The 26,015-nt window shown below is 38.0% G+C and overlaps 2 protein-coding genes across 3 annotated transcripts in view; one reads left to right on the top strand and one right to left on the bottom strand.

Annotated features, from left to right (window-relative positions):
• Positions 1 to 26,015, top strand: part of SRGAP1 (SLIT-ROBO Rho GTPase activating protein 1) — a 252,050-nt gene that overhangs the window by 55,152 nt on the left and 170,883 nt on the right. The gene's annotated exons all lie outside the window — the stretch shown is intronic.
• Positions 6,005 to 6,352, bottom strand: LOC134361118 (small ribosomal subunit protein eS26-like). Its single transcript, XM_063076057.1, is given in 1 exon segment — positions 6,005 to 6,352. A coding segment is annotated over 1 exon segment (348 nt).

Below are 26,015 nucleotides of genomic sequence, written 5' to 3'. Positions count from 1 at the left end.
AAAGGGGAAGTCATGTAAATTTAAGGTGATATTTAATGAGCTCCACCCAGAAAGATTAAATTCACTTGTATCACTAGAGATGCAGTTGTTTGTAACAGCATTTTAAATACCTAGTACGGGAATCAACTGCTTTCCTTTTTCCAGTCCTCTTTATGAAACTGCACAACGTGGGGGCTGTTCCACATATAAGCCTCATGTTCAGCATATAAGGCCCTCCTAAATCAGCCTCTTCTCTTCCCTCATGATGCAATTACATAGGAATTCTTGCTTCCTACCTCTTTGTTTTACTCCTGCCTGGAATGCTGTTCCTTCTCTCACTGCATCTTTCTGGCAAATACCATTTTTTTAAAAAAGATGCAGTTCAAGGGTCACATCTTCTACAAAGTTTTTCTTTAGATTACCTCTGTTCCCCGCCCCATAAACTAATCACTTCCTCCTGTGACAACAGCATATATACTTTTATTTTAGTACCTGTCATACTTTATTGCAGTACCAGTCCATGCACTGCAATATATGTTACTGATCCTTCATAAAATAACTACAGTCATTGAAAGAAAGCATTTAGAAATTTCATAGCAATTTGACAGAGTAGTTTTACATCTGTGGAATCTAATAATAAAATTGGAGATTGCATTTTTATGTTTTTACTTTTTATTTTTCTAGTTTTTAAAAAAAATTTAAAGAAGTATCAGTCTGTGAAGGATTCAAATTTGTAAAAAGGTGGTTCTTCACAACAGATAATTTGAGAAGTACTATTTATTGTTTTTTATCTGTTTTCTGTGCTAGACTATAAGTACCTGGGGGCAAAGTTCATCTTTCTATGAACACTATTTTTGTAACAAGAGTAATGAACTTGGCATCCAGAATAATGACGCTGCCATTCTCATAAAACCCTTTTCATACCCATCACTTGTCCCTTGTTAAAGATGGAATTCTACTCTGTTTTATGTCTCAATCATTTGTATTTATTATGTCATATTGTTATTATCTGTTTATGGCTCTGTCTTTCCCACTAAATCCTTAAAGGTGGTTGAGAACAGCTCCTAATCACTTTTCTATCCTGAATGCCCACCATAGTGCCTGGTACAAAGAGAATGCTCAATGAATGTCGACTGAGTGAACAAATGGATGAATTCTAGCTGTTTATCTATTCCTTTTTGTTTTTAGTGACCTCACTTGATTTAGTAACTCACAGCTTAAGGAAATGTTTAAAATGGGTCCAGACGAATTAATTTCTGATAGTCAACTATAAAATCTACTACTGTAAGTTAATATTGTTAAAAATAAGAATTATTAGCATCAATTTAGATAGCACTATTTTTTTTTTCACATGAACAAAATAGGATTTGCATTCTTCTGTTTATTACTTGTACTAGTAAAAAGTCCCTGTATTATGTTGCCACTAGGTCACATTATTATAATCCTGCTGCACAGGCATGCCTTCTTTTGCGGGTTGAATTTTGGTATTTGTCCCTGAGCTGCTCCTACAAAACTATGGTAGCTAATGGAAAACTCGACACGTTTCTGTCTAAAAAACATTTCCTATATTTCATCTACTGTATTTTTTCCTAGATATGTTTCTTATTCAGCAGATCTACATAATTAGGACTTTGAAAACTCCCCAGAGGAAATCTATTTTGTAATTTACATTTGAATTCTAGATTCCAACAAAGCATCTAACCTTGCTTGTTGGGTGCTAAGATTGTTTTTGGATGTTGCATTTTAGCTTTCCCTGGTTTTTGGACAGTCAGTACTTAAATTTTGTTTTAGTCTACTCAGCATTTCAAGTTCTTTTTCCTCATATTTGTAAGAAACCTCCATCATGAAATAATTTAAATATTTGAAGTGTGAATAATGAATGTAGAATCAAACATACATTTATGTTAACTTTATAAAGAGGGAAAATATAAACATTACTTAAATTTAAAAATTAATTTTGAGATATTCCAAGAGCTTTTTGAATAAGCAACATGAAAAGAATCAACCAGGTTGGATGTTTTTATTGTCAGTGTTCAGTTTCTTCCAGTGCAGATTAGTGTTTTTGAAAAAGAGGTAGGCAGCGCCAACTGCCATATGAATAATTTACTTTCAGGGAACCGGGAAACATAAAAATATAAATGGTATTCCTAATGGACTGCCAAATGTTATAATCCAAATAAAAGCATTTCCAGAGGAACCAAATGAATGGAGGTATTCTGTTTGTATGGAATATAATGTGATAAAAAATTATGAGCAGATTGCATTCATGGAGAAATAAACTATGTGTGAGAGGAAAACAGCTAATAAAGAGGAGACGAGTGAGAATAAATGCAGTGATCCACATTTTGGCGATTTCTAGCCAGGGACACTGAGTGATCATAGCAACCATCTCCAAGGAGACCTGTGGAAATGTGAAAAACGCTGAGGTCACACAGGCGCCCAGAGAAATTCCATATTGATTAACAGCTTCTAGATGTATCTTTCTCTCTTGACCTTCGATGCCTCCAACTTTTTAAACAGCATTTATTAGAAGGATAAAGGAAAACCAAATGTGACTTGCCCTGAAGAGAAAAAGTAACTCTCAGAACAGACACTCTGTTCCACATGTTGTGGGCAGCCTTTCATGAGACTTCAAAAGCTATTCAGAAACTTGGATGTTAATGAAGTTAGAAGCCTAAGGATTAAATGCAAGCCTTGGTCATAGGTGGTGGTAGTGGTTATTGTTGTATTGAAAAAGAATCAAGTTTCAGTTGGAGGGCTTAGAGGCTAAGCTCTCAGAAAGGGTTCTTGTATAACTCTGTCATTACAAATCATGCAAATCTCCACGAGGAGGGGGCTCCTTCCTTTCCTAATTTTTCCATTCTGCTGGTTGTGCGAGGGCATTGTTTAGATGGATGGGGAGAATTTACGTGCTGTCTATCAGGAGCAGTGGTTTCCTTAGTTCATTCAGTCAGTAAACATTTATTGCTTGTCTCTCAACCCAGCTGGCTGTATACCAGACACTGGCAAACAAATGTCACCCGTGGGCTCAAGATGCTAACAGTTGAAAGGGGAGATGGACAAAATAAAATAAAAATGAAACCAGTAATTACATGGTACACAGAGTGTTATGAGTATAGAGGGGTTGGAGGGACATGCCAGGGAGACATTTGAGTGAGGAAGAAATTCCAAGAGGAAACTGTGGCCATGTTGAAAACCGAGATGGGGAATAAGTGCCCTGGATGATATAAATGTCATGGGATTTAAGAAAAGTCTGGGAATTGAAAGCAGGCCAGTAGACTTGATGAGAATTAGGGTATGAGATGTGACAAAAATTAAGTATCCCTTCCTTGCTCCAATCTCCTTCCCACCCCCCACTCTCCCCCACGCCCCATTTATTTCCACTTGGTTAATTCTGGGGAAATAGCAGTTTGGATTTGGGCTGGGGGGGAGGGTGCCTCACTTGAGCAAAACCATGAGGCCAGACCATTGGGAGCTGCTGACTTCCCTACTTCTGGGGGCCATTTGTGATTTGGAATGGACTGCTGATTTCTGTTCTGGTCTTACCTTGTCCTACAAGGTACAATCCATTGCATGCACCTTGCAATGGATTGCATATAGTCATGCATGCATGATGTCATGCGAGTTGCATATAAATGTCATGTGTTCTCTTTCAGGGGTCTCACTTGTGATATTTAGTTATATTGCAAGCTTTCTACCTATCTCAAAGAGTAGTTAGGCAGAGTAAATGAACAAATATATGTGAAACACTAAGAATAAATACTGTCTGATACATAGAAAGCATTATATAAAAGGTTAATATTGTCGTTATTATGAGTAATTACTGTTATTAATCTTGGATTCTCCCAAGTCATTGAAACCCCTGGGGTGTCCCCTGGACCTGGAGCCGAGCAGAGCTGGACCAACTCCCATGATCACCTAGAATTCTCCAAGAGGGTATGGTCCATCTAGCGGGAGGGATGCCTGGGTCCTTGGCTCAAATCCAGATTGGACAATGTGGGTCAGTTCACTGAAAAGTTCATTTTTTATGGTGTGTGCTAGAAGCAGTGAGAGCCAACAGCATTGTAGAGTTTAATCCTTTAGAGGTATAGGTGTTGCTACTGTAATTTTTAGAAGGGATTCTACGTGGATTTCACAGCACTAAAGGCCCTGGGTTTTATAAATATGAAATAAGGCATCATTCAGGATGTGTAAAATTTTGCTTTTTGTGTTTTTACTTTGCTTTAAAAGAATGTATTACAGTTGATAGTGCAAATCTGCTCTCAAGAATTGTTGATTACTATTTCAATATAGTCTCCATTACAAAACCTACTCAGGCCCTAAGTTTCAGTTTCCAATAAGCCTGCTTTCTGGATTTCTTATATATACCGACTTCCCAAGCTAGCTGTGAGGAATTAACAAGATGCTATGTCTGTGTTTATCTTGCAGAAAGCCCTCACTAAACAACGGGTGCTATTTTTTACTGTTCTCATCTTGCTGATCTTCTAAGCTGGTGGGTAGGGCAGATGCAAGACAATACTGTACCATCCTCATTGGAAGTTTGGTGGTTACAAGATTTCCCTGGCACATCTCTTTAGTATGACCAAACTGCAGAAGTAACTATAGGATTCCAGATTTGTCCATGTTTTAAAATTGGGTGTGGAGTAAATCAGTCATAGAAAAACCTGCCTAAAGAATTTGCATTGCTCATGGACACCAAGAAAGGACATGTTTTATGGGGAAATTGTGTTGTTATTGAATAATAATAATAATATTGGGCTGGACAGAGTGCTAAATTCTCTTTCTTTAATTATCACAACCACTCCATTGCCCTGTTTTATTTTTATTTTTTTTATGGAAAAATAATCGATTAAACTTACTTATGATGTACAGAGTTGACTGTCAATACCCGTGAGAAATGTGTGATGATCAAATCAGGATAATTAGCATATTCATCCTTAAAAAACATAATCATTCCTCACGTTCCTCATGTTAACCGACTTCTCACTAGCTCCCCTCCCCTTTCCCACCTCTAATAACCACAGCTCTGTTCTCTCCTTATGAAAGTTCAACACATTATTGTGATTGTTGTTTCTTTTTCTTTCTTTTTCCTTCCTTCCTTCCTTTCTTCCTTTTCTAAGCTCGCACTTACAAGTGAGGACATGCAGTATTTCTCCTTCTGTGCCTGGCTTATTTCACTTTACATAATTTTCTCCAAGCTCATCCATGCTGCTGCGAATGGCAGAACTTCATTCCTTTTTATGGCTGAGTAGAATTCCACTGTGTATGTGTACCACATTTTCCTTATCCGGTTGTCTGCCAGTGGCCATTTAGGTTGATTCCATGTCTTGGCTGTTAGCCTGGCCCTGTTTTATAGATGAGGAAACTGAGACCCAGTGAGGTTAAGCAACCCACTCAAGATCACCCGGCTAAGAATTAGATTAGAGCCTGGGTTTGAACCCAGAGTGTCTGACTTCCTGAGTCCATGCTCTAAACTTTCTGTGCTTTATTGCTTTGCTTGTGCTGTCAGGCCATTTGTCCATCCATTTGTTCCTTTATTCCATAGGTTTTTATTGTATTTATTAGGAACTCTTCTCCTAGGGATACTGTCATGGACAAAAATGCCAAAGATTCTACAGTCATGCAGTTCACATTCTAGTGGGAGAAACTTAAACAAGCAAATGAACGTGTGAGTGTGGGAGCAAGGGTCCAGGGGAGGGGAGTGTGTATACACATGCATAGGTACTTTTGGGAGTGATGTGTACTATGATGAAAAATCAAGCCCAGAGAAGAGGCATAATAGCTACTTTATATATATTCAGGGAAAAAGTAGCTAAAAAGTGACCTAAAATAGTTGCTTTTTTCCTTCATCTTGTTTCAGCTATTACTTTTTATTTTCACTTTTCTTACTTAACAGTTAATTTATACATGCTAACATGTTTGTAAATTATTACTATTATTATTATTATTATTATTATTTTAGTATGATTTCCATTTTATTTTTTTCCAGTGAATAGTTTTCTTCAGTCCTTACGAATTCACCTCCTTACATGGGCTTCGGTGGAGGTTGTGGGGCAGCACCTGCAGGTCTAAATCGTGGTGGGGGTGTTCAGTCCTTCCCGGCTTCACCAGATCAATTCCTGACAACCTTGCTGTGAATGGCACAACTCACACAGGAATTTAGCTTCACGTACAGCTTGGGAAGCACATAGGCATCGAAGACACTCGCTTTGGAAATGTCCCTGATGGCTGCAGTCTCTACTATGTTTTGAGTGACGAACTTCTTAATGGCCTTGTCCTTGGGCACACATTGAGCACAGTTCGTGCAGTGAATAGGCTGCCCATGGCCGCGGCCCTTTTTGGAATGACTGTTGTTCCTTCTTTTCTTTGTCATCTTGGAAAGGAGGACTTGAGATGTTTGTAAATTATAAAGCATAACAACGTAGTACCTGTGAGCCAGCCACCTGATCTAAGAACTCAAGCATTACCAATTCTGTCGTGCCTTCTTCTGCTCTGCTCCATCCCATCTACCTGCCTGTCTTTTGAACCAGCTACTTCCTAAATCTTTTCCTCTCTTCTGTCTTTTATAAAAAAGGGTTTATCACTTATGGATATATTTTTTTAATTTGTAAAAATGGTGTCATTATTCCACGTTGTTATGTGTAGCTGTAGTTCATTCATTTTAACGGATGAATTATATTCTCTTGGGTGAATGTGCAAAATCAACTGCTTCATTGACCTGTTGATAGATATTTGGATTGTTTCCAACTTTGTGCTGTTTGAGCAGTGCTTCTGAATGTTTTTGTGTTTGCCCGTTGATGTTCATGGCCAGGAGTTTCTCAAAGGCCTATTCCTGGGAATAGAATTGCTGGGTCATAGGGGATATTAATGTTCAACTTCCTATGATGTTACCAAATTGTTTTCCAAAGGGGTGGTACCAGTTCACACCCACAAGTGACTAAGAGTTCCAGTTGATCCACTTTTTATCAGTGCTTGGAATTATAAGACATCTTAATTTTTGCCTGTCTAACGAGTATAAAATAATATTTCATTGTGGTCTTCATGGGCATTTTTGAGCCTCTGAGGAAGTAATTTTTGGATGGAAATCTGAATGAAATGAAGGAACAAACTATGCACGACTGTGGTGGTAGAATGTTCCAAGGCAAAGTTTCAAAGGCTGAAACCATTCTGAGGTGTCCATGGAGCAGCAAGACAGCCTTTGTGATTAGAGAGAAGTGAGCTGGGGAGATGAGGTGTCACTCCTCAGTTAAGGATGAAAGGTAAAGGCCAGTTGTCCTACTACCTGGGAGGCCATGGTAAACAGTGTACTTCAGACTTTGATCTAAGAGTAATGAGAAGACATGAGAAGGCTGTTGGAAAGGAGGAACGTGCTTTGATTAACGTTTTTAAAATCTTACTTTGGCTCCTGTGTGAATAGACTGTAGGGGGCAATGAGAAGGGGACCATAGTGAAGAGGTGGATAGGTGGAAGTTAAGGCAAGCGTTGGTGAGGAAAGTGGTGAGAAGGTGGATTCAGGACATATTTTGAAGGTAAGGCTGGTAAGACCTGCTGATGGTTTATGCGGAGGTGTGAGAAAGAGGAATTATGGATGATATCTTGGTTTGGGAGTGAATAACCAAGAATGTAGGTTCATTGACTAAAATTGGGAAAAACACTGGGGAAAAGAGCAGCACTAGGGAGAAAATAAAAAGGGTCTCTAATATGGAGAATATATATTTATTACATATTAAATGATATATGTTATATATAAGCTACCTACTTGACATGTCATCTGTTGATGTCTCAAAAGTGCCTCCAGTTAAACATGTACAAAACTAAACAGGTGCTTTTTCGTTCCCCACTTGAACTTCCTGCTTGTCTCAGTGAATGGTGGCCCACCCATATGGTTGGGCAAGCCCGAAATCTGGGAGTTTTCTTTGATGCCTTCCTGGCTTATCACCATTACCACTCCATGGCCACAGCCTGCCAGCTTTAACTCTGGAATCTATTCAGTTCTCTCCCTCCCTGTCACAATCATCCTAATGCCAGGCAGCACCAGTTTTCGCCTGAGTGCTGCCGTAGCCTTCTGACTGCGTTTGTTCTGGTTCTCCTCCAATCCATTGTTCACTGTGCAGCCAGCTGACTTGGAACTCTCAGGTCAAAACTCTTCAAAGCCTCTTTTATTGACTATAGCATAAATCCATAATATGACCACAGGCCATGGATGAGCAGGCCCCTGCCCATATCGCTAGTCCCATCTCTAGCTAATCTCCTCTCTCCGAGCATCCCTTTGTTCCTTGAAGGCACCAGCCCATGTCCCCTTCCCGGGCCTTTGCACAGGTTATTCCTAGAATAACCTGAGTTCTTACATTACATATCACTTTCAAAGGGAGCGATGCTTTCCTGAATATCTGAATTGATTTTTATAGGTCTTTCTAAGAGAAATACTTTTTTGATTATGATAGACTCTTTCCAACTTGCTTGAAAATATCCTAGTTTCCTCTTAGATTTCCTTGGCAGTGACAACTGTGCATCCACTGTTTACTGTAGATGAAATCAAGATTCAATTATTTCTAATCTAAGGAATTTCATTTCTAATCTAATCTAGTCTAAGGAATTTGTGAACAGGAACTTTAACTCAACTGGGAATATCCTGTTCATCATTCCAAAGCAAATGCCCAGATGTAAAGTGGGATAGTAGTAAACAATAAGCATTCCAATAGCATCTACAGATTACAAACTATTTTTGCATTAAGGATGCCCTGGAGTGAATGAAGTTTCTCTTTATGCAGCAAGTTACTTTGCAAGTAAAACCTTTCAAATACTCACCATTATCCACACAATTAAAGTCTTAGTTCTTTACGGAAGTAGCCTAGGCTTTCATGATCCTACCTCAACCTACTTTTCTTTTAGCTCTTAGTGACACCAGAATGCTTGAAGTCAACCAAGTTAGATTAAGTGCTCCTTGTCTGTACGTCTGTAATACCCTGGGCATGTGTTGCATGGTAGGCATCTGTTTGTCTCTCCCAGTAAACTGTGATCTCTTTGAGGTAAGAAACGGTGTCATTTCTTTTTTACATGCCCAGGTGCAGAGCCTGGTACAGAGGAGGGACTCAGTCAGTGCTTGATGAATGAATGAATGAATGAACGAACGAACGAACTTGTGGTCAACCGTGAGAGTAGATCTGTTCGATTACTACAAGGGGGGAGATGCCTCAAAACTTGCCACTTTGATCCATACTTCGCTGAAGACATATATGAAAATCAAGAACTTACTCTGTTCTATTCTGTCTGTATCTACTCCAATCATTTATGTTATTGAGGTTAGCCTTTGCTCTGGACTATGGGACTAGACCTCAGTGAGATCCTATTTAGGAAGCAGGTCAACCAGGGTAAACCACAGGGTAATTGGATAATAGCAGAACATTTGGTGGCATCCTCCCTAAGACATCTGCGCTGCGTTAGCAGCTACCTTTCCTGAGGACTCACTGGTGGCACAAAGGAAAAGAATTGTGTCACCTTTCCTACTCAATTACCAAAGTCTAAAATTATATACTAGCCAACCCATAAAATAAAATGCTAATCCTATCACTCAGAGGTAAACACCATTAGTATTTTTAATACCCTGCCAGTCTTTTTTATCTGTGCCTATATAAGTCCTAAAATGGGATCAAACTGCGCCAATTTTTAGGTAACATACTTTCTAGATAGAAAGGTAGGTTGGTAGGTAGGTAGGTTGACAGATAGATCTTATCCGTGTTATTGTATATTCTTCCATACTTACAACATCATTTAATAGATTCTTCTAAATATTTTGTTCCTACTGTAGTATTTTAACTTGGTGTTGTTTTATTTCAGGGGTGATTAGGATAATGAAATATATCTCTCTTAATTTTTTTAACCAGTCATATCAAAGAAATTTCACATGATTTTGTATAAGGGAAAGAAAAGTTTAAGATTATAACTACTTCGGTACCTAATTAAGATGGTGTTTAATAGCTAGCCTTATTTTGTCTCTCTAATCAAAATTATCTACCTCCAAATGCCCATTTTGAGATTCCTGGGTTGCATAATATAATCAAGATAATTTCCTCTCCTATTAGACTAAGTAAGACACTTTGATAACAGTCTCCTATGAACTTCTTAATTTTATATAAGAAGTGTACATGGTGGCTGTCAAAGATTTGTTAATTTCAGCAGGAAGTCACTTGAGACAAGGTTACCGATTGTACCACTGGCTCTTTAGGAACTCAATTAATCAGTTGGTAACTTGAACACTAACCACATGCGATAAACAATTTGATATGTGACAAAGTGTGAGCTCTACAAAACCTTTGTCTTCAGATGTTCGCAGCCACATTAATTTCACTTTTGAGGTTCTTCAATTTATTGGACTCTTCAATTGAGCCTTTGAGAAAGTAGATGTCGTCTTTCTTTCGGTCTGAGTTACAGATGAGTTGGGATTCTACAAAGCACCCCCCACTCTGAGGATGAAGCAGATCGCAAACATATTCTCCAGTTGCTTTTTGTGATTATACTGCCTTCCCTGATTCTATATTTTAGTAGATCATCTAATATAGACATTACATGAACAATTCTTTAGAAAAGCAGAAGGATTTTTTTTAAAAAATACTCCAATACCTGATTTATGGTATGATTTTTCAAAAAGAATATTTGTAATCATTTTGACAATAAAGTGAATGCAGGACTGAGCAAATTCATACCTTAGTGTACTTTAGTGCTTAAATGACTAGGGGCTTCCCCGACTTTATTCTTTTGGTGATGCCAGCTTTTACTGCAGATTGAAGAGGGAGCAGTTTGGGGAACTCCCAGACGGATCATCCTCCTGGGGGTTATACTTGGTTGCATTGTGGCTTGGTCCTTGAGAACCAGCCTGATTGAGGACAGGAAACTATAAAATGCATGAGTGTCTCCAAGACAGTTCTCCCCTTTAGGCACTATCTTGTCAGTGTCTGGCACATAGTATTGAGGCAATATGTATTTGCCAAATGAATGATTGAATTAAGGAATGAATTAATTAAAAATTGTTGTTTTTTAAAAAATGAGATCACAATATGAGCCAAGCCATGCCATCTGGTTGAAGGCTATTTATAGCTCTTAAGTGGTGTCATTTTGGCATGGTACATGAGGGGTGACTGTCACTGCATTTGATGTTATCCTGTGTGTCCATAATGCTTAAAAGAACAGATGATATAAAGTGGGTATGATCTGTTGCCTAGATCCTGATTTAGCAGCAGATGTTCTTTCAGAATAAGTGGCCCACCTTCTCTTGCCTAGAATCAAATATATGCTGCTTTAGATGTAAATCATGCCAACATTTATATTTAAGGTGGATCTGTTGCTGACACAACTCCTTCTTTATTACGAACTATTCGCTTTCCACACCAGTGACTTCGTTTCTCATCAGGGCAGATGAATGCTAGGCCTTTCCATTTTATGGTCATTTGGAAAAATAAAAGAAATGTATAGCACCTTAATTTTGATGAAGGTTTTAAGTTAAATTAGAGGAAGACAAAATTGTTAATATTTGCATATATTAAAAAACTGCATTATTAAAATTATGTTTTAGTTATCAGTTAGGTATATCAGTTTTAGGTATATCAGTTAGGATATACCTGTAGTGCAGAAATTAAAATTTGTAAGTGACAATCATCATACCACTTTCAGCATCCTAGAATTCAAATGTTCTGGGAGGGTGCTACAGCAAAGATAAACTGAGGAAAGTGCTAACATTTACTGTTACTTAATTTTCACAGTCATCAACATATTAGTATAAAAGCAGAAATCCCAGCAAGGAAGAAAAGGAAAGTTAAGGGAGGCAAAAAGGAAAGGAGTGAGAATAATTTTTTGTAGGAAATACTTCATGCACCAATAAGATGGTGCCTTGTGGCAAGTGAAAAATCAGTTTTGACCCAGGAGGACCTCAAGTTGGCTGAATTTTCAAGAGAATTTCCCTTTCATACTTTTCTCCAAACCTACAATTTTATTTCATGTTCTAAAAATTATTGGGTAATGTGTATTTGCAGTACTTTGATATTGTACCCATGGTTTAAGGATTTTGATTTCTTCTTCCTCACACCATCAATTATATAAACTTTTTGGATGTTCCAAAATTACCCTTCTGATTTAATATCTTATCTGCAAGCAATTGTGCCTTTTTCAATATAAATAATAACAGCTAGTAATTGCTAAGCCTGAACTATGTATTGGGCACTGTGCTATTCTATCTCATGCAATCTTTATAACGTTTCTGTGGGGGATGTGAATACAGCCATCACCCCAGTTTTACAAATGAGGAAATTGAGGTGCAGAGAGGGTAAGTTCCTTGGCCAAGGTCACCCAGCTTGCCAGTGGTCCGATTGACATTCAGACCAACTTTGTCCACCTCCCGAGTCTGCACTCTACCTTCTTTCTGGGTAGAGCTTATGTCTCTCTTGTGTTTGTTTTTATTATTAATATTATTTTTGATGACAAATCATAACTATACATTTATAGAGTACAATAAGACGTTTTGATATACCTATGTATACAATATGGAATAGTTAAATCAAGCTAATTCACATATCCATCATCACCTTGCTTACCTATCTTTTTTTAATTGAAAAATAGTTGGTTGTACATATCTGTGGTGTACAGAGTTGAATATCAATACCTGTGTGCAATATTACTTATTTTTTTATGGGAGACTCTCTTAGTTATTTTTATTTTTTATTTTTTATTTTTTTTCGCAGCTGGCCAGTATGAGGATCTGAACCCTTGTCCTTGGTGTTATAACACCATGCTGTAACTAATTCTGAGCTAACCTCCAGCCCCTCTCAGTTTTTTTATTTTATTTTATTTTATTTATTTATTTATTTTTAAGAATACAAACATTTATTGAGCATCCACAATGCTCCTCACTGTTCCTCACATCAGTTCTTTTTTTTTTTTTTTTTTAACTTTTATTTTGTCGATATACATTGTGGTTGATTATTGTTGCCCTTTACCAAAACCTCCCTCCCTCCTCCCTCTCTTCCCTCCCCCCCAACAGTGTCCTTTCTGTTTGCTTGTCGTATCAACTTCAAGTAATTGTGGTTGTTATATCTTCTTCCCCCCCCCCCGGTTTTTTTTTTTGTGTGTGTGTGTGTGTGTGTGTGTGTGTGTGAATTTATATATTAATTTTTAGCTCCCACCAATAAGTGAGAACATGTGGTATTTCTCTTTCTGTGCCTGACTTGTTTCACTTAATATAATTCTCTCAAGGTCCATCCATGTTGTTGCAAATGGCAGTATTTCATTCGTTTTTATAGCTGAGTAGTATTCCATTGTGTAGATGTACCACATTTTCCGTATCCACTCATCCGAAGATGGACATTTGGGCTGGTTCCAACTCTTGGCTATTGTAAAGAGTGCTGCGATGAACATTGGGGAACAGGTATACCTTTGACTTGATGATTTCCATTCCTCTGGGTATATTCGCAGCAGTGGGATAGCTGGGTCATATGGTAGATCTATCTGCAATTGTTTGAGGAACCTCCATACCATTTTCCATAGAGGCTGCACCATTTTGCAGTCCCACCAACAATGTATGAGAGTTCCTTTTTCTCCGCAACCTCGCCAGCATTTATCGTTCAGAGTCTTTTGGATTTTAGCCATCCTAACTGGGGTTAGATGGTATCTCAATGTGGTTTTGATTTGCATTTCCTGGATGCTGAGTGATGTCGAGCATTTTTTCATATGTCTGTTGGCCATTTGCATATCTTCCTTAGAGAAATGCCTACTTAGCTCTTTTGCCCATTTTTTAATTGGGTTGCTTGTTTTTTTCTTGTAAAGTTGTTTGAGTTCCTTATATATTCTGGATATTAATCCTTTGTCAGATGTATATTTTGCAAATATTTTCTCCCACTCTGTTGGTTGTCTTTTAACTCTGTTAATTGTCTCTTTTGCTGTGCAGAAGCTTTTGAGTTTGATATAATCCCATTTGTTTATTTTTCCTTTGGCTGCCTGTGCTTTTGGGGTCGTATTCATGAAGTCTGTGTCCAGTCCTATTTCCTGAAGTGTTTCTCCTATGTTTTCTTTAAGAAGTTTTATTGTTTCAGTGTGTAAATTTTTGCAGATGACATGATCCTATATATCGAACAGCCTAAAACCTCTACAAAAAAACTCTTGGAATTGATAAATGATTTCAGCACAGTAGCAGGATACAAAATCAACACACAAAAATCAGTAGCATTTCTTTTCTCCAACAGTGAACATGCAGAACGAGAAATCAAGAAAGCCTATCCATTTACAATAGCCACCAAAAAAATTAAGTACTTAGGAATTGAGTTAACCAAGGATGTGAAAAATCTCTATAATGAGAACTACAAACCACTGCTGAGAGAAATTAGAGAGGATACAAGAAGATGGAAAGATATCCCATGCTCTTGGATTGGAAGAATCAACAGAGTGAAAATGTTCATACTACCCAAAGTGATATACAAATTCAATGCAGTCCCCATCAAAATTCCGAAGACATTTTTCTCAGAAATGGAAAGAACTATCCAGACATTTATATGGAATAATAAAAGACCACGCGTATCCAAAGCAATGCTGAGGAAAAAAAAATAAAGCTGGAGGCATAACACTACCCGACTTTAAGCTATACTACAAAGCTATAATAACCAAAACAGTATGGTACTGGCATAAAAACAGACACACTGATCAATGGAATAGAATAGAGAATCCAGAAATCAACCCACACACTTACTGCCATCTGATCTTTGACAAAGGCACCAAGCCTATTCACTGGGGAAGGGACTGCCCCTTCAGCAAATGGTGCTGGGATAACTGGATATCCATATGCAGGAGAATGAAACTAGACCCATACCTCTCACCATATATCAAAATCAACTCAAAATTGATTTAGGATTTAAATATACACTTTCTTAGTTATTTTAAAGTATACAACACATTATTATTGACTCTAGTCACCCTGCTGTGCAATAGACCTCAAAACCTATTCCTCATGTCTACTTGAACTTTTGTACCCTTTGATCAACAACTCATTCCTTCCCTCCCCCATTATGTCTCTTTGTTTACAGAGTCTCACAATATTATGGTTTCTTGTTTAAATATGAGTTGTCAGTAATACTAAAATTACTCCATTTGTCATATTGTATATTGGTACATCCAGACTTTTTATCTAGAACTTCACTGTGTTTCCCAAGGATCTCTACCTGGATTTTTTTTCCAATACCTGAAATTTCTCATCTCAACACTTCCTCCCTGCAATGCATTATATAAGTAATGAGGGGTCAACTACCGTATACATGCATTTTTCATTTGTATATCTCTGTCAGTATTTTCTTCTGAAATTCTGGAATTAAATTGACACTGCTTCCATGACTTGGGAGGCTTTGGGTGGTCATCCATTCCTATTCTAGAGTCCTAGGACTTGCTCTTGGTAAGTATCTGCATACCCCTACTGCACTGCAAATTTCACTAGGGCAGATGCTGTTTCTGTCAGATCATCATTAGATGTCTGGAGACTGGTGCAGTCCCTGGCTGGCCCAGATTAAGTATTTGGTAAATATTTATTGACTGACCAAATCATTACCTTTACACTGTTGCCGACCATCAGTCCCCTCAGTCAACAGATAGCAATAGCATCCTCATGCTTAACACTGGAAGGTGCATGTTCCACACGACAGACCCCATTCTTTCTTAACCCATTCCATTTGGCAAAATTTTTATTTATGCTTTTTACACTTCTTATTTTATTCTTTAATTTGCACTCTATCTTTAGCCTAGAATGAGAACCTTTCTCCTGCTTTCTCCATTCATTTCCACAAGCCTAAAACCTTACTGCCCAGTAGAACCCATATAAAATACTGTCTCCTTCGTACACTCATGTTTAATCTCCTTAAACAGAGGCAATGGCTTTCAACTGAGTCTCCCAAATGCTATAACGTTGGTAACACTACAATGAATTTGTATTTCTTATTTTGGAGAACTGGAAACCCTCGAGAACAGCCAGGTTAAACATGATTCGTCAGTTCATGATTTTCTTATTGATTCTTCACTATAGGACTTCTCTGAGCCAACGTGTATTCAATATGCTGGAATGCAGTGTGAATCTTCAAGTGAGGGGTATGCTGAATGTAGAATGTTTTTTGCCCATTCGTTTTGTCTGCCTTGCAGAACCAGTGTTTTCAAGTGCCCACTCAGGAAATGCTACTATAGGACAAATACCTGTTTTGTTATTGGTGATGATTGTTTTTAGGTTGTCTTTTCTTCTTTCAGTAAAATAGTCATTGTCAAATTCCAAACTTCAACTTCTTCTGGATGAATGTGCTATGAAAATTGCAGCATGCTCTTCCTAAAAGGCACTCCGGGATAAGTGTTGCAGATGGGCGTGTACAATGGTACAACCACTTTGGAAGATAGTCTAGTAGTTTCTTGTAAAGCTAAATATATACCTACCTCCTATGCATTTAACCAAGAGAAATGAAAACACATATCCTCAAAAAGACTTGAACAAGAATATCCATAGTAACCTTATTCATAATAGCCAAACAAGGGGAAACAACTCAAACGTTCATCAGCAGGTGTCTGGATTAACACATTTTGGTATATCCATGCCACCATGACCTGCTTCTCAGCTGAGAGAGAAAGAGAGAGAACACTACTCAGCAACCACAGGGATGAATCTCGAAACCATGATAAGGTTCTCAATCTTGTTTTGGGTGTTGTTTCCCTGGATGTATACAACTGTCAAAACTCTTTGAACCAAACACTTCAGGTCTGTGCATTTTGTTATGGGTGAATTGTCTCTGAAAGAATCAGGCCAGCAATGCAGCCAAGAGCCTGGAATCTGGAGCCAGATGCAAATTCTGGTTCTGTCATTCATTGTTGCTGGGGCCTTTGGCAAATGGCCCAAGTGTCTGCCTCGGTTTCCTCATCTGTCAAATGTGAATGAAATTAGGATCTACCTTATAAGGTTGTTATAAGAATTTAGTGAGTTAGAATGTTTAATTCTCTTTAAATAAAATTTTAAAGTAAAACACTCTGATCTTTATGACAGTACCTCAGTGTTCCTCATCTTTAGCTGCAAGTGAGAATCACCTGGGAAGATTTTACAATATAACAGTACCGGGGCTCCATTCTCAGGGATTCTGATATAATTGGCCCAGGGTGGGGTTTGGACACTATGATGTTTTTAATGCTCCCACGTAAGATTTTTTAAAAGCTATGTTTTGATGAGTAATGCTGTATGGAATGATAATATTCTAGATTTCCAATAATTATGGCACTGTGTAACAGGTGAACTGTATTTGGTCCATTTCCAATAGCATTAAAAGCCTTTCCAGAGGAAACTAAAAAGATTAATTTAGTAATAGTAATGAATTTCCATTAGAATTATTGATGTTCACTTCATATTGTTTCCACAGAATAATAACAGAAAATCCTAACATTTAAGAGGGAGCCCTGAGATCACCTCTTTTTACTCAAATCATTTTTTTTTCTTTTATCACAGAGAAATTTTAAATATCTAAAGTGCTTGAGGGAAAAAAAGAAGTGCTACTCTAAGTTGGGATGACAAAGCATAGAAACTATAAAAGATGGCAATAATACACCCAAAATGCAAATTGTGAGACTCTTGGCCCTTCTGTTCAGAAGGGCTCTATAAATGTTCGGTGTCATTTTTCTCATTTTAGTTGTGAATGCAGACAGTGCTGGAAGAACAAGTATCTCCGATTAATAGGTAGAAATAGGTTACATCAATTTTTTGTCTCTGAAGAAAGAAACAAAATGCACCTCACTTTTGTTGAGAGTGACTAAGTGAATTGTTTGGGCTTGCATTAAGGGAAAAGATGATCTTATTCTCTGGGACCAGAGGGAAAAAATTTCAGTGTCAAGAGTGTCACCAGTGAAAAAGCTGTCTATGGCACTAGACTAATACACACTTTTAGTTATTATTATAATGCCATTTTTTACATTAGAAGATGAATATAGCCAGATGAATTTTTCCATAAATGTCTGATTTGCTTCTCTTTATAAAACTATTTTTGTTTATACTTGCATGCCTCTTGCTGATAATGAGTTGCTAATGGATTGATTTATAATTCTATCTGCATAATACCCATTCATTTGTGTAGCCATTGTGTCTCCGCCCTCCCACCTTTTGTTTTTTAAGTGAGAAAGAACCCAGTCTTGCAAAAGAAATCTTTTATTTAATTGTTACAATGTGTTTCTTCATCAATAATGAAGTAATGTGGGTAGTTTTATTTTTGTAGTTTTGGGCAGATGATTCACATTTGTACTGTGTCTGGGTTGACTCAAAAATCCATCGGTAATGGGCAAGAAGCAATAGAGTACAGTAGAGAAATACACTTGAAATCGAACCAGTGGTCCTTCCCTGTTTTTCTTCCTCTCTGTGCCTCAGTTTCTACATCTTTAAAATCCATTAAAATTACCTTTATTTTGAGCAAAAGAAGATAATAGCCAAAATACCATTGATCAATTGGTAAACCATTTTTTTCTCATGTAAGTAACTATTGACACTTCTTCTGTTTGAGTACATTTTCTTTCATTCTGCAGTTAAAAGGTAAATTAGTTGAATTTTTTTTCTCTTTTCTTCCTTTAACAAATATTTATTGAATGCCACTACTGCATATGGACAAAGTGCTGTGTTAATGCCATGAACGAGACATATCCAGAGATTTTCTGCTTAAATCACCAGAATTACTCATTTAGTAGATATTATTATCTCTATCTTAGACAAGACACGATGCCAAGCACTATGGGTCTTATCAAGATGAATAAGACCAAAATGCTGTAAGTCTTCTGAAAAATAGAGATTGTACTTTATCGGGGAAGGCTCTAGGTGAAGAAATATTTTACAGAGTAGCAGACATTTGAGTTGTGCCTTAGAATAAGGTGGGTGGGATCTTCAGCGAACACGGAGAGTGTGCTCTAGGAGGGAGGAAGGGCATAGGCAAATGAATGAGGTCTGGAAAGTGCTGATCAAGGGGTCCAGTTTGCCTGGAGTTTAGGGTATACATAGAACAATGTAGGGGTAGGCCTGAAAATTAAGAGGAGGCCAGATTATTAAATGTGTTGAGTGTTGTCAGTCCGGAGTTTGGATAAATCTCTACCTGTTCATATGAGATTTAACTGAAAGCACTGGGCACAAGTACTAGCAAATGTTAAGAAAACTTCTTAGATCCTGAGTCTGAGAACAGCCAACTGTGTAAGGTCAGACACATGAGCAAGTCTAAGCATATATAGTTTTGAGACTTGCCTTTAGATCTTCTAAAGTTACTTTAAACTTGCAAAAAGGCCATCCAAAGAATTACAATATGTAGATATGAGTATTTTCCAACAGACCTTATACAAACTGAAATTACATTTCAATCTTTGGCTGGTATACATGGTGGTCATGCCAAGAAATATTTATCACAAATTCTTTTAAAGAGTTAATGAATTATTTTTAATAAAAAATAACGTGTAAATACATTTTTTAAATTTTCTTAAAGAATCTTTTGGGTTGTGTTCCAAAGTCCTTGAAATATCTTCATAGGGTCCTAAAACGCTGATGAATTTTAATAGTGTACTAGTCAGCAGAAGGCCCAAGGAACTTGATTTTACCATTGGTGTTCAAGATTGCATGCGCACCATGCTCTCTTGTGTACACAGGGGAAAACAGCCTGCTTTCTTTGCCTCTGCTCATTTCCTTGTGTCCTTTTGCATTTTCTCCTCCATTCTGATGTGAGCCTGCAGTGGACAATCAACCATGTGCCTGTGTTATTGCTAGAAAGACGCATGCTTACTTGCAAACAGGATGGTAGTTTTGCCATTCTTGGGAGACCATATTTTTTAAGAGGGGTTCATTCCTTGGCACTCAAAAAATTCACAAGGGATAATACACCTAGGTTAAAAGTGGTAGGGAAGTGTAAGGGGCGGGGAAAAGAAAACCGCCTTTCATTCAGTAGATTGGGGACATGGGGACATATCAATGTCTGTGAACTTAGATCCCTCGTTGGAATTAGAAGCATACCAAAACAAAACAAAAAACCCAACACAAACCTAGTTAATCAGTATTGAAAATTGAAAACATCCTGTCTAGTCAGTGTAATTTAGAAGATATAGGAAAAATAATGTTCTGCCATATTTTGGGACTATTTATAGGACTATGTTAAAAGAGCCATCTTTTTCTTCTATTTTTTAAAAGATGCACAAGTACAGTAAAACTAAGCCATTTAGAACAAAAAATTGAGTAGTTAGGGCTTGACTCTAACGTGAGGAAAGCCACAGAGCTTATACAACTTTAATAACTAGTCCCAAGTTTGATGAAGAATTCTTGCAACTTTAAGTGAACCAGTCGTAATTCATAGCTGTTCTTAGCGTTGCATAGGATAAAATTGAAATCAACAGTGTCACAGCCATGTTAATAAAAAGGACAAGCCACCTACTATAAATATAAGTAATTCTGGCATGTGTGGGAAGGTACCCAAGGAAAAAGCCCCTCATTGCCACTTTAAAATAAATCTTTAGGCAAAAGTAAAGCTTCAGGTAGAGAAGTTGTGTCCAAAGCCCGTGGCAATATTGACTCTCTGTCTTAATATATAATTCTCGTGAGAGTAGAAATTTTAACCTGAAAAGACAGGGAAGAGTTGCTTTCTATTTATGTCAGTTAGTTTTTGCCCACATGGAAGCTGTGTGCTTGGCAAGGCACATTAGCTCTCAGAGCCCAGCCATTATACTGCTTCAGCTGGCCCCATGCCTCTCAAGTCAGTAAACCTGGGTCTGACCTCCTGACTGGGCTGTGTCTACTCCCATATTGCCAGCCGCTTTTGAGTCTGTTCCATTGGATTGGCCCCCAAGGCCATTCCACCTGCTGGGAGTGGCTTCCCCGCATCTCTCTTCCTGCTTCCATTCCACCCATCCTAAAATACCAGCAGCTATCCCACCACTTCCGTTAATTACTTGGAATATGCACTGACCCACTTAGAGTCCTTCCTCTGACCTCATGGAACTCTCTACTGTTCTATTTTTTGCTACATGTATGAACCACTTTGCAACAACTCTTTATTTATATTTTTTGTCTGTTCCCCTATATTATTATTTCAAGCTTATGTTGCCCTTTAGTGCTATATAATCTCTGATTCTTCTAAAGTCTGAGCATAAACCCCTCCATGTGCTCAATAAATGTCTGTAGACTACAGATTCCCTGGAAACCTTGAAGATAGTACCTGTCATAAGTTAACGAGAGGGAAAGGGAATTTGAGGAACCATCTCAGCCACTGCCTGGCCCTTTCCTCCTGGACTTTCCGGTTGTTCTGCATATTTTCATAAATTTCCCGGGGAGGTTCTACAACATCTGCCAGCATTTTCAATTTACCCACCCCACCCCCACTTTTTCCCAGTTAACTATTTTAATCTAAATTCCTTACATTTCAGTTTAGACTTGTTTGCTCTTGTTTATTTAGTGAAGATGGAGAACAGAAAGGCAAAAAGTTGATGGTGAGAACCAGATACTTTGTCGCTGGGGATAGTTATTAGGACAAAAAGTCTTGATTTCCCATAAACCCTCTCAGCAGTGTCTTTGGCTCTCCCCCAACCTGTGAACACCATGGGCGCAGCGCGTGTCTTTATTTTCGCACACCATTCAATCAATCCCCAGGGGCTGGCACAGGGCCTGGCACATAGTAGATGTTGAGTAAGTAAATATTTGTTAAATAAAAACGAGCCCATGAAGTCCTATGGAGAATCTGAGCAATGGAAGGTTTATCATATGGGTCTTATGCCACATAGAATTAATTGTGCCTTAATTTAAGGACAATCCTGTTGGCAAAATCTGAGAACAAAAAGCAGACAAATTGGTGGAAGACTATTTATTTTATTATATTTATGCTCTATTTCCTTCAAATAGTAGCCACTTCAGTGCTTTGAAAATGTGATTTTGGTATATAGAAATGCTACTTTAAACAAGTTTTAGTGAATTTATCTTTTATAAAGTAGATTATCTGATAATCATGCATCCTAAGATTGTATTTATTTAACCTAGTTTGGTGTCATATCTTTAAGTGAAGAAATGGCTTTAAATATAAATGGAATTGCTAAACATCAGGGAAATTGCATACTACTTTTGGCCTAAAAACATTTACTTACAGAAAACAGTCTATTACTAGATATCTTATTGCCAGAAAGTTTAATAAGCTTTCTTGTAAGTGTTGGTAAGGAGGACCATCTGGACATGTCTTGGGATGTTGCTTTTATTAAATCTTCCTTTGTAATCCTCCAAAGAAAAGGAACAGATTATTTAAATGTTCTTTGTGTGATCTACAGAAATATGAATCAGCAAATGTCTTTTGAGATCCTGTAACTGTTATTGGGGATTGGGGGAAGGTGTGGAAAAAAGCACAGAGATCCCCAGCTCTCAGTAAATTCAAACTTTAGTTGGGAAAGCCAGGAACATTTATACTCAAAATAGACACTTCTGTCATAAATAAATACACACAAATAGAAAAAAGGAAAAAAGTATGGAAGGTAATATCCCAAAATATTAATAGTATCTCTGATATAATGGTAATAATATTATCATGATGAGGCTAGGAGTGATTTTTATTTTCGTTACATATTTATGAATTTTCTTCCATGAACATATACGACTAGTCTTGTAAAAAAAAATTATTTAAAAAAGAAATGGCCCGACAGTGTGCAGTGAGTACCACGTGAGAAATATGGACAGTAAGGGCAACAGGAATCCAGAGGAGAATGAACTTATTTGGGCTTGGGTAGGGAGGATGCACAGAATTGGGACGTAACAGTGTCTTGAAGAGCAGGTAATACCATAATAATGGCGATATTTTGAATTTATACGTTACTGTGGCATCGGTTGCAGGTTACCTCCCCAGTAAACATTCTCCCTATATTGGAAGGGCCTCAGTTTTGTTCAGTTATGATAGTTCCTTTCCAGTTATCAGGAACTGGTGTAAGCCTGGCTATGGAACCCAGTTTTGGCCAGTGAGACAGCAAGGGGGCATGTGCTCAGGGGCTTCTGGAAGTTTCTTTAGACACTGAAAGAGATGACTCTTTATTGTCTGTACACTTTATCTGGCCTCATATGACACCTGGAGCTGCTACACAAGAGGAACCAGTAGAGTGTAGCAGTAGAGGGAAAATGTAGAAGGAACCAGAGTCATCAATATCATGATTCAGCCAGTGTTCATGGGCGAACTAGTTTCTTTTTCTCTACTTATAGCTATGTAGTATAACTAATGTTTAAAGTCTGTTTAAACTGGGCTAAAAGTATTCTCACTGATACAATTCTGTAGAATTGTGATTTGCTAACCCGTTCATATCTGGCATTGACTTTGATCTGAACAACAATTCTGTGAAGTGGATAAGATATACAGAATTGTTCCCATATACTGGTGATGAAACTGAAGTTAAAAGAATGCCTCTTGCCTAAGGACTCAAATCCAAGTTTGCTATTCTAAATATTTCTGTTTTCTCTATGCTTTTTCAGATGGATAGCTCCATATAAATGGAGAGTTGTGCTTACAGTCCATCAGTTCTGGGTTGAATGCCTGCATTTTGCCAAGCAACATTCTAGATGCTGGGGATTGAAAGCAGGAAAGATGAGGGAGGAAAAGACAACCAATAAAGAGTGAAAATCTGCTCCCTGATTGGCATATGAATCTCATGTTGGCTTTAGTGGACGTTGCATGGTGATGGATAGTGATAACTTGGTCAAAAATTAAGTTGAGACCAGGTTGTAGAGACCTAAGAATTCTTTATAAAGTGAGAAAAGCTATGGTGTTGATAACAATGCCCCAGAATCATACAGCATAGAAAGAGAGGAGGATTTTTAAAAGTCCTTCCATCTTGGTGACAAATTCTATATGTATACCATTTTATGTATAATCTACCATAGAACTTGAAAGAAAGGAAATCTAGAAACCATCAAGAACATTTCTTTTTAGATGTGGATAATTTTGCATTATCCATGCCTCAAAAGAATTTAGTACTATATTTTATGAATTTCTTAGTTCAAATCAAACTTGTCTATGACATCTGGGCCCCATATGGTAGATTAATTAAAGCAGGGATGCTGGATTTGGATATAGTTTGATATCCTCTTTAAAGACTGATCTCCCTTAGGACTAAGACAGGAAAATCCTGACATTTTGCTTTCTCTGTGTACAGGGACCTTTAGCATGAGACCAATGAACAGGCTTTAGTAGCCTCTTAATGAGACGTATAGTTTGTTAGATTAACACCCGTGAGCTTGCCTAAGACTGCTGTCCCTCACTAATAAATACTGAAGTGGGTGCACTCTAAATACAAAGACACAGTGCTTTCTTTTTCTTTAGTGCTTTCCCCTGCACCAGGAGCCTTTGTTTTTCCCAGTATTGAGTACCGCTTCACAGAGTGTGGGAGCAGTGGGACTGTGTCTAGAAGCACCCTGTGGCTCAGTTGGCCTGGACTCTTGAATGGTTCCCCACACAGCAGTGGGGAGCCCTGGATTAGCAGGTCAGGCGAAAAGTGGGTTGAGTGTTTTGCATATTAGCAGCTGACATGTGGACTAAGCTATGTGTAATAGTCTCTAGAGAGGAATCCTCGGTGTTTTCTGCTGAGATGAGTGCACCAGGAAGATGGAAAGCTGGCCATGTGGCCTGAGAGGTACACCTCCTTAAAGGACCCAGACAGTGGAGATTACAGGCAGGACCTATGGGGCCTCATCGAAGGCCTGATCTTTAACAAGATTTTGTATGTCTAAGGCTGGCATGGTGTCTTCTCTGCTTCTGAATTTAAACGCTTACATTTTAGCCAGTTCACCTTTCACTTCTTGAGCCACATAAATTATGTAGGGACCTTTAAGAGCCCTCATAGATGTGAAAGAGCAGATGCCACGTTGGTTTGAGGCGGAACCTTCCAGGCTTGAAAAGGTGTCTGGTTGTGCTCGCCTGTCACCTGTTACTGCTGAGCCATGTTCTTAGGAGGGTATTTCAAAAACTTCTTGGAAAGATTCGTATTATCTTTTAATTCTAATTTTCCACAAACTTTGTGAACTACCCTCCTATTTTCTGGTTGCTCATGTCCTGAAGTTTGAGAAAGACCTCTTAACCCGTATCAATCCCATCCTCATGGAAAATTGAAGCAATGACTTGATTGCTTTCCCTATTCCCCATTTTTTTTCTTTCTAGGTAATATTGTCCAAATAAAAATAACGCCTTGGGCAGTTGAGCAGCTGGAAGACAGTATACATTATCATGCTGCTTGTGCACATGTGGAAATAAAAGTGAAACAGTAATTTTCACCATGTTGACACTGTCTGCTACTGTTTGTGAAATTCCTTGAGAAATGTATTTAAGCTTTTTTTTTTCAGCCTGGGATATCTTTAATTTGAAAGAAATGTACCTTAAAGGCACAGGTTTGCAAATGTACTTCTCAATTTAATCTAGGCATAATTTGATATACTTTTTTGATATTAAAATATGAACTGAGTGGTCAGTTAGTACACCAACAATTCGTACCTAGGAGGAAGTATTCTGAAAAGGTGAGTATGTGAATGCTGATCCCAGCACTGCTCTCAGACTCCCAGTGGGACAGTGTAAAGTGGCAGAGTAATAGTTGACCTCCCTCCTCCAGAGGTTCCAGTGAGACTATAGGATCAAATGAAATATGCCAAGTTCCTTGGAATGGCAAATGTTATATTAGGTATTTGTAATATGCTGATTTTGTTCCAGAAAGGGTTTAAGGGAGCTTGCAAGGATCCATAAAACACAAGAGGACAAAAATGTTCTCTGTTAAATGGAATTCTGTTAAATGCAAGACCTGAAAGAAGGGAGGAAAAGATGAAGGCGTGAAAGGGAGCTAGAAATGAGATTAAGAGAAATGCACCCCATACTGCCTAGAATGCAGGTTAATGAGGGAGCCCCAGGATTCCCAGGAAGGTTTGTTTCTTCCAGAGAAAAGGGAAACTTGGTCTGATTGACACTTCACAGCTACCGTGAAGTAAAAAACAAGTTGCATCTCAGGAGAAAAATAATTGTTCACAGTGTCAA

The sequence above is a fragment of the Cynocephalus volans genome, chromosome 12 (assembly GCF_027409185.1).
Source record: "Cynocephalus volans isolate mCynVol1 chromosome 12, mCynVol1.pri, whole genome shotgun sequence".
Lineage (NCBI taxonomy): Eukaryota > Metazoa > Chordata > Mammalia > Dermoptera > Cynocephalidae > Cynocephalus > Cynocephalus volans.
This window is presented reverse-complemented; position numbering and strand designations above follow the sequence as displayed.